General features: G+C 36.4%; 1 protein-coding gene across 6 annotated transcripts in view; it reads left to right on the plus strand.

Annotated features, from left to right (window-relative positions):
• The first annotated feature begins 360 nt into the window (after positions 1-360).
• Positions 361-18074, plus strand: part of hnmt (histamine N-methyltransferase) — an 85086-nt gene continuing 67372 nt past the window's right edge. For 2 of the 6 annotated variants that reach the window (XM_051931017.1, XM_051931015.1), the window contains exons 1-2: positions 377-503; positions 11578-11724. In XM_051931017.1, the coding sequence (XP_051786977.1) occupies positions 11588-11724 (137 nt within the window). In that variant the 5' untranslated portion in view covers positions 377-503; positions 11578-11587. Of the gene's footprint in view, positions 504-7278; positions 7298-11577; positions 11725-18074 lie in introns of those variants that run through there. The other 4 variants (XM_028806504.2, XM_028806505.2, XM_051931016.1 and 1 more) reach the window with 4 other exon arrangements.

Consider the following 18074-nt stretch of genomic DNA (forward strand, 5'->3'; position numbering starts at 1 on the left):
TATTGTCTAATTTGGTGCCAGCACAGGCAAGGTACCCCTTTATGTGCTCTTCTCCTTGTATCAGATGCCCCCTTTAAATCTTGTTTTTTATATTGAATTATATTACAAAGCACCTTGTGATGCTTTCTGTTAAGTTACAGTGTAAAATACAGCTTCATAATTCTATTCATGGCTCTCATTAAAATGCTGAAAGCGCTATATAAAACATTTCACTCACAGGCTGCTTTTCTCTTGTAATTAAAATGCATGATGGCGTTTCTTTGGAAGTCGATTATCATTTCTTGAATATAAAGTGCAGCTTTGGAGACAGTTCGAAGGGCATCAAAAGAACGACCGTGCCTAACGAGAAATAACAAAACAGTGCCGAGCTATCAGAGAGGAAATCACGCCGCCCCCCGCAGGCGAGGGGGCGGCAGCTCATATAAGCTCCACTCCGCTCAGCCAACAAATCGTCAGGCTCTAGTGAGACAGCTTTACGTGGACAAGACCGATTGAACTGAAACGTAAGTTCAAACTTACTTCATTATCACTATTTTTAAAATATATACTAAATATCGTGTGGTCTTAAGAAGAGTTGTTTTGTCAAAACAGATAAAAGTTAAAAAGCGCAGCCTGGATAGTAGGAACGAATCATAACGTATCATGCCCGTTGTTCCAACGTCAACCTGAAAGCTGCGGTATGTGGCCGCTCGCTAATTTCCGTTTACTTCTGTCCAGAGTCACCGCCACGTCATTCCCTTTATCAGAATCGGTATGAAAACGAACGAGCAAATAAGTACCCCTAATGGCCATGCGCACACACGCCTAATGCCAGTACTGAAACAATGAGACCGCTTTCCAGTTAGCACTTCGGTCCTCTTAATAACTTAAACGTCTCCATGACAACGAGATCTCCTTCTTTATGCGCCGTGTCATCCGTATCGTGAAGCGGATTTATTGAACCTCCTCAACAGGTTTTTGCTAATTTCAGTAGCTTTGGAAACGCTGACAATTTCATTAGTTCCCAAATTCATTGTTGCGACCGTCTAAAATGTTCCGCATCTGTCTACTAGCCAATCGCCTGCCTAAACTCGTTGCCAAAATGCTAAGCTGAAAGATAAAACATGGTCTGAACGTAGCAAGAAGTGTACAGCTGCGCAGCAGTTAATGATATTAAAGCACACGCTATAAGGCTGCCAACCGTCCTCACTTTTAACGCGCCTGAACTGTCCGGGAGGAATGTATACAATTTTTAAAATGTCCGGAATTTTGACTCCTAAAATTTGAAAACCCATATTCTTATCATTAGTAAAAATTGAAAGCCGTACACCAATCAGCACTTTCGGAAGTATTGCTCACACTTTTTCCGCACAAAATATTCACTTACATTCCGGTAGTAAACAACGCTGATATTGACAAGGGTAGTCTGTCCAAATTGGCTTTTTCACTTCATCTTTTGCATTCAGCTTTATCTTCATGGCGACAGTTGACAGTTCATTATAAATGTTCCTTTATTTATTTGTAATCCCAATTCACCGTAACAAAGTGAATTAATTCAAAATCGAAATTACAATGTCACGTTTTCTATGTTTCTTATTTTCGATTCTTTCAGCAGTTTGGTTAATCTAGAAGTTTCATAATCCAGATACAGTCCGTCATATTTAAGTGCGAGTAAGTAGTGCTTTGTAATATTTTAATGGAAAATATTATTACCACCCTTTGTTCCAAAAAGGATTTGTAATTGTAAATGAATCAAGTCAACGATTAAAGTTTCAGGTAATTAAAAACAAAATCACAGGTTTATTATGTCATATAAGTGCAATATGTTTTTAGTTGCAATTTGATCAAGTAATAAGTCACTTCTTCCTGTAATTTAATAATATTTTCATAATTCTTTCATTTACATAAATTCAGGAATACCCATTAGGCAGAAAAAAGAACATAAAAGTTCACAGATTACTTGAACACTAAATATCCTTGTTTTTGAAAGGGTAGAAAAGATTCATTTAAGGGGCTAATGCTCACAAGATTCAATTTCAGTAGCATGCTATGTAAAGATTTCTATTCATATTTATCCAAGAACCCAGATTTACTGAGAAAAATAATTTCAGTGGAAAAATATAAAAGAATGCCGATAAATGCAAATAATTTTACTCTTTTCAATTTAGTTTATTTTCATTTTACTAGAAGTGAATTTACCATGTGTTTCATTTTTTACAGGCTTATGACAGTTAAGCTATCCAAATAAGAATGGAAGGAATTAAGTCTGTTAATTTAAGGGGTTTGACATATTCAAAATATTTAATGGGTTATTAGTTTGCCAGTGACTGTGCTTGTGGCCATCATATCATAATTTATAAAGGTTTATATAATTTTAAAAAACCCTAACACATTATAAAGACATATTATGACATCATAGGGAAAGGTGTCCTCAAAGTCCTCATTTTTCAACCCAGATGTCCTCCTATACAGTGAATGAGAGTTGGCAGTCCGACACATGACAATAAAGGTTATGGCTAAATACAGTAAGTATCTTTTGGTTTAAATGACAAACTGGTTGAATGTCATCAGGTTATCAGAGATGGTGTTATTTTCCTGGATTATGTTGCTATATATCAATATCTGAAAGAGAAAAAACAAAATTAATTACACCTCAAAATATTGAGGCACCACAAGTTTAAAACACATACAGTCCACATTGTTAATTAAATCACAATTAACTTTCATATAAACTAATCTAAAGTTTATAGTTTGAATAATTCTACATTTCCCCTTGAGGTTAATGAAGTTTTTCTATTCTAATCTAAGATAATCGGGAGCCAATGCCAACATTACTATTTACTTAAATATTTAACTGATGCCTTTCTCCCAAGTAACTTACACCATTTGAGATACACTTGGTTACTTTTGTTATTCATGTTGGAGCACAAGCAGGTGAAGTGTCTTGCTCATGGTCACAAAGTGTTAGGGTCCAGGATTTGAACCTACAACCTCATGGTTTGCAGTCTTAACCACTTCACAGTCTAAACCAGGGGTCCTCAATCACGGTCCTGGAGGGCCGCAGTGGCTGCAGGTTTTTGTTCTATCCCAGTTGCTTAATTAGAAAGCAATTCTTGTCGGTAATTTCATTTCATGGCTTGTTAGTGCTTTAACTCCACTATGTTAGGTCATTCTCATATCCGAGATTTTCTTCCCATTTCTAAGGATATCATCCAAATGATTTGAAGTCTAAAACGGCCGAGTATTTCTCAGTCCTTCTCTTTTTTTCGCTTCACTTTCCTTCCAAGTATTTAATTAAACGTAATAGTGCACAATAAATACACAGTAAGTGTAAATGGTAACAAGCTAAATGGAGAAATGCTAATCTCTTTTGTCATTTGCATGTTATGGCTAATAAGGAACAATTAAAAACCAAGAATACAGCTGTTTAAGACTAAAATAAGCAATAAGGGTTCAAAATCCTTAACGAGTGAGACAAGTAAAGTGAAGCAGGAGTGTTACTTGAGCAATAAGTGCTTCTTATTAAGAAATTGGGTTGGAAAAAAAACCTGCAGCCACTGCGGCCCTCCAGGACTGTGATTGAGGACCCCTGGTCTAAACAGTTTCATCATTTTAAATAAAAACTTGAATTTTAAAGTTCCACATGAATTTAAGACTGTGTTGGTGGAAAGGTAACATACTTCATGGGTTTGTGTGTGTGTTTTTTGCTTTGCGCCCTCTCCCACTATAATCTTTCATCTGTGGGGGATGGGCGAAAGCATTAGCTTTGTCAAAAATTTCGATCTCTTGTTTTTTGACGGATCTCGACATTTTAAGGTCTCTCGATACTGAAGACATCAGTATCACAACGATGGGTGTGTGTCTGTCTGTGTGTGTGTGTGTGCCTACCAAACTCGAAACTTAAGCCTGTTATGAGATGATGTGCTGATTAGTTTGTGAGCCAAATCTTGCAAGGGAAAGAGGCACTCTAGACTGAGGAACACTCAAATACTGTAACTCTACAATTAACTATGAATTTTTCTTGTCAATTGCTATAGTAATGACCTATTTTATGATCAAAAAGATCAGCATCAGAGCAGTAAGTAAATACTGATATGTTATAGAATAGTTTGGGTACCTTGTTTTCTAGTGTGCTACTGACGCTCAAATCCAAATTATTTAAAGCAAAATTAGAACATTGAATTACAGCACCTGTATTGGAAAAATGTAATCAGTTAGTAGCATTTAAATTATTTGTTTCAAAAATAGCAGGGGATATTAAGAATACATGTGTAAGAAACATGTCAATATTAAACAACCTGCCGGTGTCATCAATGCTTCTCACTGTGCAAGCTTCTCAAAACTCCAGAAATCATTACCATTAGATAACATTCTTCCAAGTAATGATTGTACAGTTTATGGCATCAGTTACTCTTACAGTTTCTTTAACCCAGTTGCCTATCAACTGGTAACTTACAGAAGTTATTTAGCACTTCCATTGAGCTCCACCAAATCGATTTGCATGGTTCACTGAAAAGAGTCATTCAAAAAGAAAGTTCACGTTTCCCCCCAAGAATATTTCTATCTCTTAACAAACAGCCCTTTTAGGTTTTATTAGCGAAAGGAAACAAACAGAACTACAAAATATAACAGAGTCTAATGTCGACAGTTTTGCTGCCTTTAGTGATGGATTTGCTAACAACGGTACCACTGAGTTTGCTGGAAAATCTACAACCACCACCACCCGTCAAATGTCGAAGGATTGGCCAGGTCATGTATTTGTTTGATATTCACAAGCCACAAAGGCAATCGGTATTAAAGTTTCAAACTTCTGTTCTAGTTGGTAAGGCACAACAGTCATGGATACAACAGATAACTGTACGTGATTGAAATATGGGATATCAAAAAATCTGAATTTAGCATTTCTGTAATATCCTAATTTAGGGCAGATGCACACAGGTATTCAGAGACTGGAAATGCACAAATCAGGTATTCATACGTGAATTGCAAGGAATGGTACAACGGTATCTCATCTCTTTTTTCCCTTATATAATTCTATTCTGGTCAAAATTGTAACGGATATTATTTGGGTGTTTGTGCCTCACGTTGGGTTGGTATGTGGTATGTGTCGTCAAAAGAGAGACCGTTAGTTTATCTTCACCATTTGTAAGCAGATGTGTATTAGTGTCAGCAAAAAACATTTAAAATAGACGTGAAAGAAATACAGTTTACATTGATATAACTGGAGTTCAATTTTTTTTAATTTTAACAAATGAATATTTAAATAATAAAAGTAACATTAGGCCCACTGGTGGCAAATTCAGGGCCACCCTTTTATTTAAATCCTCGTGCTGCAACTTTTTTCAAGCCAGATGAACCTTTGACTCAAACTAATCAATAAAGGGGAGTCAAAAAACTGCTGGCTTTACTTAAAAAAGATGTTCATAAAATTGTCGAAGTTGAGCAATTTGTGAGCAAACTTAAAACATAATGTTCCTGATGTTTAGCTCAGTTGAGACCCTCCTTTGTCACCGACCTCGCGTCTTTAAAATATCCAGTTGTGCTTTCGGTATGATTCAGTTGTATAAGCAAATAGAACCTGTAGCCTTTTATATTTGCCATTTGTTATTTGCAGGCTAAGTGTTTGTTGAAATAAAAATCACAATTTGCTTAAATGGAAAAAAGTCCCTTATTCTTTTAGAGTTTCTGTAGGCTGCTTTATGTATTGATGCAATTTGTATTGTTTACAAAAAAAAATGCAAACTTTATTTAAACAAAAATTACAACATCTTTATATAAGATCAATTTAAACTGTTTAAATGTAAAAAATTGACAGTCGGCACCCTTACCACCTGCAAACAATGCAGATATAACTCTTTACCATTGGTATTGTGCTGTTAGTTATTTGACTAAGATAAACGACTTTATATAAACCTATGCATGATGTTAAGCACAAGTCAGTGCCTAATGCTGATACTGCACATCAGTTAGTGATTCATGTTAAATAAAGCCAGAAACTCACATTTAATACTCACACAGTGTATAAACCAGTGTACACTGCAACTAACTTTTGTAACTTTGTGGACCTACATATTCAGTGCAGTATCATGAAAAGCAGAGTCTACAGCACTGGATTTCAGCCAACAGTTTCCTGGATAGTGCGTTTCATTTGCCAAGGACACCAACATGCATGTACCCAAAGTCACACTGAGCCAGTTTACTTTTACAGGTCAGCCTAACTACATTTCCATGGTCTGTTGGAGAAAACTAGAGTACAGTACAAGGAGGAAATGCAGGCAATCAGAGTTAAGACATTCCGGCTATAGACAGAAGGCAACTGAATCACCATTTGTACTTAAACCTATGATTTAATTGTTTATTGACATAACACCAAACATACTATATTAATATTTTCATGTAAAAGTAGGTCAAAAATGTAATGTCAAAGTGTTCTTTTACCAGAAGCAGTATACGAGCAAGTCTTGGAGTGTTCCAAGCATGTGGCAATAAAATATTGATTTGTTTTCCTCCAGACTGAGCACAGAGACATATTCTGGTCCAGCAGAAGTAACTGCACATCCCGGCAGGGCTATAAAGTAAATACCACACAAAAAGAATAATAAAGAAATATGAGGGCAAACTGGGAAACTAAAGGACATAAAACTGGAGATGAAAAGAAGAAAATCACATTGTATAGCAGGATTGGCCCAGTGTATTGATTTCAAGAGCCTGAAAGTACTAGCCATATGGGTAAAATAATCACGTTGGTTGCTTCTTATTATACAGTAATAGCCAAAAGCTAGTGAAACATCTGCAAAAAATGTGATTGTACCATCTCAAAATAGTTTCTAAAATGCCTTTTTTTCTTCTCAAATTGCTGAAGGACTGACTTACAAATAAGTAGGTGAACACTATTTGAGGCAATGAAGTCTTAAGGTTGTTAAACACAGCAAACGGCTTATAAATACAAATTATGTAATTATCATTTATGCAGCACATCAGTTTCTATTCATAAATAATTAGGTAAAACTTATTACAATTTGCCTTTTATTTTTTGTTTTAAATTGTCCTAACTTACATGATTGCTCAAATAATTAGAGTTGCCCTCAATTCAAGCCAGGACTTGGAGCCTTGTTACTTATGAAACAAGAGACCCACAGCTCTGTCTTTCACACTGAGTTTTTAATGATTAATTTAGAAATGCCTTAATTTGAAGGTTGACTTGATAACAAAATCTTTGTGTTTACGTGAGAGATGGCAGCTATGATTCAATGGATGGAGACAAACTTGACATGGTGCCTCTCTTCACAGAAAGACATTTACTGAAGAAGATGTAGATGTAAGAGCTATTTATTAGTTATTTTATGTTAAACTGCTAGAAGTATTTTCCTAGTTATGTTAAAACGTTTGTGTGTGTGTGTGTGTGTGTGTGTGTGTGTGTGTATGTGTAAATATATTAGTGCATAGTCAATGCAAGATTATAACCCCGACAATCTAAATTGTAGATTGAATATTCTGATTATTTCTTGTCATTCTGACTAGAGACAAATTCAGTCTATGATCTGCCTTGCAGTTGGTAAGCCAAGGAGGACAAACCAATTCAAACTGTACTGAATGTACTGAACATACAAACCGTACTGAAGTGAAGCCTATGCAAGTTTGCCACAACCTTTACGTAATGAAAGTAACTGAAGTTTAACATGAAAAAGCTAAGATTGTAACAGAGAATAAATCTTTTTTTCCCTTTTTGCCTTTTATTCTGCATGTATAATAACTTTTTCCTGATTTTTTGTGATTTGTTCTTTTTCAAATCATCTCTTAACTTCTTTAAAAATGAACTTTTTTGGACTGAGGAATTTCTTTTGTTATGCATTTGACTCATGGTAGATCATACCTTGCCAACACAGTAGCTTCTCAGTTTTAGGAACCTGGAAAAGACGCAGCTACAGTAGGTGATATATCACTGATAGTTAGATATGATAGCAAGACGCAGCAATTGTAGGTAATATATCACCAAAATACCTGATAAATTAAAATGAAGAGGTGAAACTGTGTTATTTGGGTAGTGGAGGGAAAATTGTTGTGATTGGGGTTTCCACATAATCATTTGCATCCTTATGCAGACATGCAATAGGTGACAGGCTTCACATTAATGATAAGCAAAACGATGTGTGTGAAATGGAATTTGCAGAGAAACTCAGTGTTTTTCTTTGCAAAAAAAAAAATTGTGAAACTAATTGCATTTCACTTCCAGTGAAATTCATGGTATTCATACAAGGAGAAAGGTGTTTAGATCCTGTTTGGAAGTGTTTTCAGACATAAGTTTTACATGCATCTGCATGTCATATAGTATTTATAAGCCAATCTCCAGTGAAAAGAAAAACTTCAAACTCATCTCTTGTAACATGAAGACATTTTGTTGAGCCATTCACAATGTGTTGTGGTTGTTCGGGTATGAGTAATGTTATGCTCCCTTTGCTGTTTATGATAACATTCTAGATCACAAAAATAAAAAGTGGAGCTCAACAACACATGAAATGTGAGCATCCTCCACCAGGATAAGATGGGTGTTGCATAATGGTGGGACAGCTTTCCAGGTTATTATTTAACATGCTGCTGCCTATGCTGCCAGTGTTTCTGTTTAAGTTCTAGTGTTTTTATCAATATGAGAAGCCTATAATATGATGGTCTTTTTCATATCAAATCGCTCTTCTAGTCACCTATGTAAATCAGAAAAGTGCAAGGGAATAATTGGGTAGCCAACCAGACCACCATATTTAATTTTATAACTGTAGAAAACCAGTGCTTGTTAGCACTACATACACAAACAAATGTTGCCTTTCAATGGCTGTCTCTTTAAGCCATAGTAGGCAGATTTAGAGCAGGTCAGGTTGGGAGCTCTGTCCTGTTGCAAGTTCGGGTCGAAGAATGATGCCTCAAGGGGCGGGGCCTTCTCTGTCCACTTCATTTGCTGTCATTGGGCGTCTTTCTGGAGCTACAGGTGCTGACACATGACACTCCATACTGGCAAAGGGAGGAGTTTCAAGTATTGATTATGATTGGTGGATTTTAACTGTTTGAAATGTTACATTAGTTTTGTTTATAATTGGACTGTTTTCTCATATAGAAGTTAGGATGTGTTTGATTGTTTTGTTATAAAATCAATTTAATAATCGTGTTTTTAAATTCAAATAAACACATTTTCCATAGTTAAGAATACAATTTATTCAAAAAGTAAAAATCATCCTGTTTTTGCAGTACCTGGGTTCAAAACAATGTAGGAAACTTGTGGAGATGGAGAGTTTAATTGCAATAGCATAGTTTGTGTATTTATTCAAAGAAAGCACAACTCATGTTCAACACAATATGTCAATATTTTTAACTGCATTATCTGCGCTCAAAAGGTCTGAATGTATTGTGTTGACGGACAGTGAACTTTAAATTTATGCTTTCTTACTTTTTGCTTTTCTTATATCACATGTTGAAACGCATAACATAATAATGAAAGTAATAATAATAATCTTAGTTGGCTCTCTCTTAGTGATTGGGTGAGAAGCACAGACATCTGGGAGAGGCTCGGAGTAGTGCCTTTGATCCCAAACATCAAGAGGAGCCAATTGAGGTGGTTCAGGTATCTGATATGGCCTCCTGGACTGCTCCCTGCAGAGGTTTTACAGGAACAGCCAGATGACAGGAGATCACTGAGATGACTATACCTCCCAGATGGCCTGGGAACGAACTCCTTGGTGTCCCACAGTCAGAGTTGGCAAGTGTGGCTTGGGAAAGGGATGTCACTGCTGAGACTGTTACCCATATGACCCGGTTTTGGATAAGCAGTGGAAAATGAATTAATGGGTATAATTTTTATTTATATAGTACCTTCTCAAACCGAAGTACACTTAGCACAACAAAAAAATGTAACAAACCAGAAGCAAATTAGAAAAACAAAAAAGAACAAGTAAATAGAACAAAAATATTGAAACACATTTTACAGAGGCTAAAAATTTAAGACTGAAGAAAGGAAGAGCAACTGGACAAATGTTGAGATAAGAAGTTCCAGGTTGGTGGGGGGAGCATGACTGAATGATCTGTCACCTCAAGAAAAATGTTTGGTCTGCAGGAGCATTAAGATCCCAGTACCAGAGGACCTAAGACAATGTGGAGGATTATATGTATGAAGGAGGTGGACAAGATATGTAAAAACTAGATAATTTGTATTTGATGCATACAGATACAGGCAACCCATGCAGATGGTGAAGGACAGGAGTGATGTTAGTGCAATAGTGGAAGTAATAAGGTATGCACAAGTGCTTTAGCATCCCTCCTATTAAGTGATGGGTAAAAACGGTGATATTGCAGAGGTGGTAATAGGCATTTTTGACAGTTAAGCTTATATGAAGCCCAAAGTTAAGTGATTAGTCAAAAAGGGCAACTAAATTACACACAACTTCTGATAGTTGAGTCAATACACATAAATGTTAAAGCTGAAGTCTGGAATCTTAGAGGCAATCAGGTTGGGGGCAATTCATAACACTTGAATCTTATCAAAATTGAAATTAGCATCCAGCCAGATATGTAAATCAGAAATGCATTAAAACAAGCAATAGGGTGTCAGATCAGTGGTGGACTTGGTGTAAATTTAAATCTGAGTAGTCTTCTACATAAGAATAAAAGCTGAGACCATCTCAAATAATTTGTTGTAAGGGGAGCACCTATTAGAAAAAGAAGAGGACTGAGAACAGATCTCAGAATGTAAACAAGATTTAAATTTACAAATTTTAACAAAATACTTTTAGTTTCAAGATGGATAAAGATTTAAACAAGGATACAACTGTGCTAGAATTGATGAAAAGTGAGGCAGATGACTATTATGATTTATAGTGTCAAAGGTTACACTAAGATCAACACACCATAAACTGCTTGATCCAGCTGAGGCCTGTACAGTTCCATATCTTTTACTGGCAACTTAAGATACAAGACATGACCCAAGTCTGGACAGGGTGCCTGTTGATCACTCCCATTCCACATCAACATTCTCACAGACCCAACATAGAATTGTGAATTGACCCAACGTGCATGTCTTGGGATGTGTGAGAAAAAAAGCACACAGCGACAGAGGGAGAAAGACCAGACACAGGAATTGAAATGCAGGGTGTTGGATCTACAGTATGAGGAGTCAGAACTAATTCCAATGCCACTTTGCTAAAAGGCCATAATAAATATTTAATTGGTGACTCTGTTTTAATCAATGCTTCTTTAGCAATCATTTTAGCTTAGCTATTTTCAGTGCCTCTCATTGTGGTCACTAGCTTATGCAAAAATAAAATTCATAAGGATTGTAGTTCAAGACATGTATTAGCAAATCAAGTGCAAAGCACCCTAAATTGTGTTTAACTGAGGTATGATATTGTATTTTATTCTGTAGTTGACCATTATTTAAGGTATTTCTAGGTAAATCACCTCTTTTGGCGTCAATTTCCTTTGAGGTGTGTTAGGTGAACTTTGATAGTAACTATTTGCCTTTCAGATAATAAATTGCCAAGTTATGCAGGGGAGGTCTTAAGTCACTACCAATAGTTTACTCTCTACAATCCTGACTCATGTTTAATTCTATTTCAGCAAGGCAGAGATGGCATCACCTTTGCAGAGTTTGCTGGGCAATGAAAGCAGTTATACAAAGTCTTTCCAGATATTCTTGGATTACTCCACTGAGCATCAATGCATGCATGAATTTATCGACACAATTCTCCAGGACCACTTAACAAGGTAAAAGAAAATTAAAGAAACATGACATGAACTGTATTTGAACTCAGTATTGACTGTTGAGTTTGGCTGTGTATTTGCTGTTATGCTATAGCATTTACTAGGCCTGAGGTTAGCACAGTGATCCTAGATAGATAGATAGATAGATACTTTATTAATCCCAATGGGAAATTCACATTCTTCAGCAGCAGCATACTGATACAATAAATAATATTAAATTAAAGAATGATAATAATACAGGTGAAAAAAAAAAACAGACAATAACTATGTATAATGTTGAATGTTAACGTTTACCCCTCTGGGTGGAATTAAAGAGTCGCATAGTTTGGGGGAGGAACGATCTCCTCAGTCTGTCAGTCTAATAATAATAATAATAATGAGTCATTAAACTTTAAGCATTTCTGTTAAATTTTTCACATTTTTGTGGTGCCAGCCTGTGCTGACTAGGAAAATGTCTAATTTGCACCTTACCCTTACTGCCAACTCGTAGGCTGCCTACAGCCATTATTCCTCATTTACAGTACCAGTGCTTCTTCCTTCCTTAAATATCTATAGACTCTCAGTTATTCACTTAGCTGAACACATTTTATCTTAGTTAATATTAACTACCTCAAGAGTCCATAGTCCATAACTGTTAATCACTTTTAGACATCAGCTAAAATCTTACATAGTTAACGATGCCATGATTATGACTTTTTTATATTTATGTAGTCATATTCACACAAGAAAACATGGGATTTCCTTTCTGTGGCATCTTAAGCAGACAAGAATAAAAATCACACAAAGGCAACATGTATCTTTCATGAACTTCTTCTATCAATTGAACAGTAGCTTTTTTTGATGGTAAGGGGCAAGACTTGAAGTGGGCCGATACACAGCACTACTGTGTACTGGGTCTTTTCCATTTATTGCTGCACACCGGCATCTCTCTTTGAACTCCAAGGGACCCCCTCCCACTGTTGTCTGATGACATGTACAAATATGATTCTAATCGAAACTCCTGCCATGCTGTCATGGCCTAGCTTATGATATTGTGAACACCAAAACAAACAAAAAAGGAAAAATCTCAAATTGTACAAAACAAACAGTAAAAGGTTCCACAAACACTGTGAAAATGCAAGACCAGAAAGTTGTCGGTGTAGGCTCTGGCTCCTCCTAACCATGTAATGAAAAATCATGCCTTTAAAATGGATATGCACATTGTTGATTAAAAGCAGATCATGTTGTTAATGATTGCATATCAAATACAAATGTCATAGTGCAGTGCCCTTGGAGTATTATTACTTATCAGATTCTATCCAATGGAGTACACATGTATTCTTTTAGAGAAGTACACAAAAGAGGCAGGGTCAGCTTTCACTTCCACCTGCATCATGGCTGCCTGCCTTCCTTTTTAAACCATGCCTTTGTAGAATTAAACCATTCATTGCCCTTACTGCAATTTACTTTAGTGCCAGGAGTGAATCTGTAGCGACTGAGGGCCACCATTTAACTATTCAGATGCACTATTTAGTTTAGTGTCCACATTGTCTTTATTTTTGATATACCCACATGGTGAGGAGCGGATATCACTCAACAGTAGCTATCCACTCCACTGAGGACTACACCTAAACCTGCTTTAAAACATGGCACCATAGCTTGTGTCATCTGGCAATGTCCACCTCTTACCATTTGACAGTCTGACATCTCACTGAGATACATTCTGTTAAGATACCAATAATCCACCATGTAGACAATTCACCTAACTTTAAAGAGCACATGCTGTTTTACTTCTATGTAAATAATAAAAATTTTTAAACATTTTTAAAAGTGTGCTTTGTGTGTTGAATCCTTTCTGAACGTACTTCTAGCTTACAGTCCTTGTATTCCAATAATAACGAAGCGCTGAATATTCCATTATTAGGTTCTTGGCTTGCCTCTTCCTGCTTCCATCCATCTATTCATTCATTCATTCATTTAATAATTCCTCAGTATTAACATAAGGTTGTGGAGGTTGGCATCCATCCCAAAAGCATTGGGTACAAAAAAGAGAAGAAGACCTAATTATGTTGCTAGTCCATTGCATAGGTCGCAAACCCATCCTGAGCTGCCAGCTAGCTTCCATACCTTATGAATGTGGAAAAAACCGTAGTAGATAGTGAGAAAAAAAAGGTGAAGAAAACCTATAAACTCCAAACTGCAGCAACAACCTATACTCGGTCTTCTGGAAATTTGAGGCCACTGATCCCGCATTGCATGCTTAAGCTTTGCTATCCGTTTTACCTTTTTTTATATATACGTTTTGATGTGCAACATTTTGATACATTTTTTGTGTCTGAGCTCAGAATCCTTAAATGTCATTGTGTAATTCTTCTATGATTATTGGATTTTAAACCCTGCAACGACTGGTTTAATTATGTGTCGTAGTGCTGATTTTTGAAAGCAGAAAGATATAGGAAATATTCATTCATTTATTCATTTTTAAAATCTGTTTGTCCTAATAATAAGGGCAGGAACAAAAAAAATGTATTTAATAGAGATGAAATTGTACATGTCTCAATAAATACAGTATGTCTATAAAAATGTGTTTTTTTTGTTTTTTTATTAATTTTATTGTAATCATTCCGTACAAATAGATCAATTTTTACAAAAAATAGGATTGAAAACAAATCAAGCCCCACCCCTGAGAAGGAGAGCATGGCCAAAGGAGTAATACTTAAGGCTTGTAAACATGCCTAAATTGTTGAGTTTAATAGGGCAAAAAAGATAAATGGAGAAGGAAAAGAAATGCAGAAATAATTATCTTCTTATTCTAAAATATTATTGATTAGATCCTGCCAGGTTTTGAAAAAATTCTGTACAGATCCTCTAACTGAGAATTTGATTTTTTCCAATTTCAAATAATATAAAACATCGGTTTTGTTTTTATAAGGTTAAAGTGCAAGACAAGGAGAAGGCATTAGATGACAGACTATGTAGCACTGATGTAATTTCTTGCACACCCAGAATGAAAAGAGTGGGTAGAAATCAAATTAAGTAGAAACTTGATATTTAAAGATAAAGTGTCTCTCTATCTTGATGTGTTTAACATTATTCAAAGAAAGAATGAAACACAAATTCTTCCAAACTTCAAAGTGCATGTAAGGGCGCCATTCCCTAAATACAGTCTAGATTTGCTTTTAAACTTTGGCGGAATTTACAGTGAATTCAGAAAATATTCAGACTCCTTTCACTTTCTCCATACTCTATTGTGTTGTAGATTTAGTTTTAAATGGGTAAATTAGCCATTTTGCCCATCAATCTATAGTCAATAATCCATAATGACAAAGTGAAGACCTGTTTTCAGAAAGGTTTGCAAATTTATTAAAAGTCAAACCCTATAATGTCTCATCATAAGTATTCAGTACCTTGCACAAGCCCCTTTGTTACCAATTACAGCTTTGATTCTTGTTGGGTAAGTCTCTACAAGCATTGAACATCTGGCTTTGGACAGTTTATTCCTTTTGTGGTGGCAAATCATCTCAAGCTCCCATTGATGGGAAATGTCTGTACAGATACTCCATGGGGTTTAAATCTGTGTTTTGGCTGTGCTCAAGGATAGTAAGAGTCTCCAGGATTGTCCTAGCTGTATGCTTCGGCTCACTGTCATGCTGAAAGGTGCACATTCGCAAAGTCTAAGGTTGATTGCACTCTTAGAGAAAGTTTCATTCATGGACCTCTCTGTGTACAGGGATTACGGCAAATTAGTCACCCATGTGTACCTCCAGATGGCACATTCAAAGTGGTACTATCTGTCTTCTTTTAAAAAATTATCTATAGGAACAAAATTACCTTGCCACACTATAATGGAACATGTAGTATTAAATGTTGTATACAACTGAGAACATATGTATTTTTAACCAAACAATGCAAAATAAATAAATAAATAGCTCAAAGGAAACACAATTGGAAACAGACAGGCAAAATATCCATCAAACTATTCTCTAATTAAAAATTGGTCCTGAAATGTTTAGGCAATTAGAACATCTTTTTGGTATCCCAGGCTGGATTACATCTGGAGACCACCTCATATTATTTGAACACTTTATCCATTCAGATGTTACTTCTACTTTTGGAATATATTTCTGACTGCTGAATGTTTTTTCAGAAAAAGACTTGTATGTCTGCGGTGGGTTGGCACCCTGCCCAGGATTGTTTCCTGCCTTGTGCCCTGTGTTGGCTGGGATTGGCTCCAGCAGACCCCCGTGACCCTGTGTTCGGATTCAGCGGGTTGGAAACTGGATGGATGGACTTGTATGTTTATTTACTGTGTATAGAGAATAGTTTGAAGGATACTTTTAGTTTTCTATGGTAGCCAACATGAAAATGCTTGAAACTGCCCACTGGTTAAGCTCAGACATCCTGATTTATTTGTATCAGCACATTTTAGATTAGAAAATTAGATCATACAGTATATAACATTCAACTTGTGCTTTCTTCGGTGATAACAGTTTATATAGGAGAAGTCTTACTTAGTCTTATTATAGCCAGCAGCCATACCACTTGCATTTCATAACAGGTCATCCACCTGAAGCAAAGCATGTTCAGGCCCAGCCAGTACTTGGATGGGAGACTATCTAGGAAAAGCTTGGGTTGCTGCTATTATTGTTATTATTTGTTATATCTGGGACTTTTGATATGTTTAACTAGTTTGGGACTTTACATAGGTTCGCTTCCCGGGTCCTTTGTGTGGAGTTTGCATGTTCTCTCAATGTCTGCGTGGGTTTCTTCAGGGTGCTCCGGTTTCCTCCCACAGTCCAAAGACTTGCAGGTTAGGTGCATTGGCGATCGTAATTTGTCCCTACTGTGTGCTTGGTGTGTGTCTGTGTGTGTGTGTGTCCTGCGGTGGGCTGGAACCCTGCCAGGGGTTTGTTTCCTGCCTTGCGCCCTGTGTTGGCTGGAATTGGCTCCAGCAGACCCAACAGTGACCCTGTGGTTTGGACATAGCGGGTTGGATAATGGATGGATGGTTGTGACTTTACATAATACTTAATTAAGAAGTGTGTTTCTGGAGTATACCATTTACTGTATCTAATGCTGATTGGTGAAAATGAAATTATATTGAACTGTATTATGTAAATGAACCTAATTAATAAAAGGAAGCTTTCTGTTGCATTTCTTTAGTCTGCCATGATGCCTTGGTGAACATGGGGGCTCCGCCTATAAGTGCATAAAGGACAACCTTGTTTGAATTTCACATGTAACAATGGCTTTCTTCATTAGTATTTCACACAAACAACACATACCATTGAAAGCTTCTTGCCAGCCAGGTAGTACAGTTTGCAAAATGAACAGTATCCATGATCTGTGCTTCTTATAATTATGCCGGATATGAAGAAGAATGGTTTATTTAATCAAAATACACCAAATGAAGTAATGATCTCTTGGTTTACACAAATGTAGCAAAAGAAAATCGCAAAACAAAGCACAAAAATCCTACTACTTCTGCAAGCCTGTCTTTGCTACCCCTATTTCTCACCTCCCTTTAAATGATCAGTCCTCTAACCACATTCCAGGCTGCCATGGCCTCACCCTCTTTGTCCAGCAGGGTGCATGCTTCCTAGGAATGTGTTAATTTTTACAAATTCAGCTCATACTTTGAACCTGTATATATACCCCTCTTTTAGTAACCAAAGTGGTAATATTAAGACAAGAGAAATGAAATACCATATATTCTGGTTGCTTTAAGATGCAGCTTTTTGCTTCTAATATGCATTACAGTATAATCATACATACAAATAAAGCTGAAGGGAAACTACTGAAACAGTGCAAAAGCAGTAGTTCTTCAGTTGGGTTTTTGATGACTGCAATTCCATCTTTTGGTTGGAGAGGAAGCATGGTTCTTGGCACAGAGCTGACGTCATATCTTGCCAATGGGTCTTTTGGCTTGAGACATCATGACAAGCCTTGACTACCCACACTTTTAGTATATTCAGTGAGCTATTTGTGCCCAATACCATGTATGGATTAGGCTCTCAAAGACCCAAGTGTAGTACATTCTTTCAATATCTGTGAACATTGCATCTGCTCTAATCACTTAAGGATCCTCCCTGAACAAATTGTTTGCTTCTGCTAAAAAGAATGTATGTATGTATGTATGGCAAACAAAATTTAGGTTCACAAATCACAGTATCAGATTGTTTTTTTTCCAAATCTGGTTACAACATTGTTCATAATTCGAGGGCATACCAATCCCTGGTAACTATGGCAGTTCCACATTCAGGAACTCCCTACTTCAGTCCATATTATAAGGTAATCCTCCTAACTAACTTGCCTAGTTACCCATTTCAAAATAATAACAAAACATGCTTCCTTTCTTTTTTCTTTCTACAAAA

The sequence above is a fragment of the Erpetoichthys calabaricus genome, chromosome 8 (genome assembly GCF_900747795.2).
Source record: "Erpetoichthys calabaricus chromosome 8, fErpCal1.3, whole genome shotgun sequence".
NCBI classification, from domain to species: domain Eukaryota; kingdom Metazoa; phylum Chordata; class Cladistia; order Polypteriformes; family Polypteridae; genus Erpetoichthys; species Erpetoichthys calabaricus.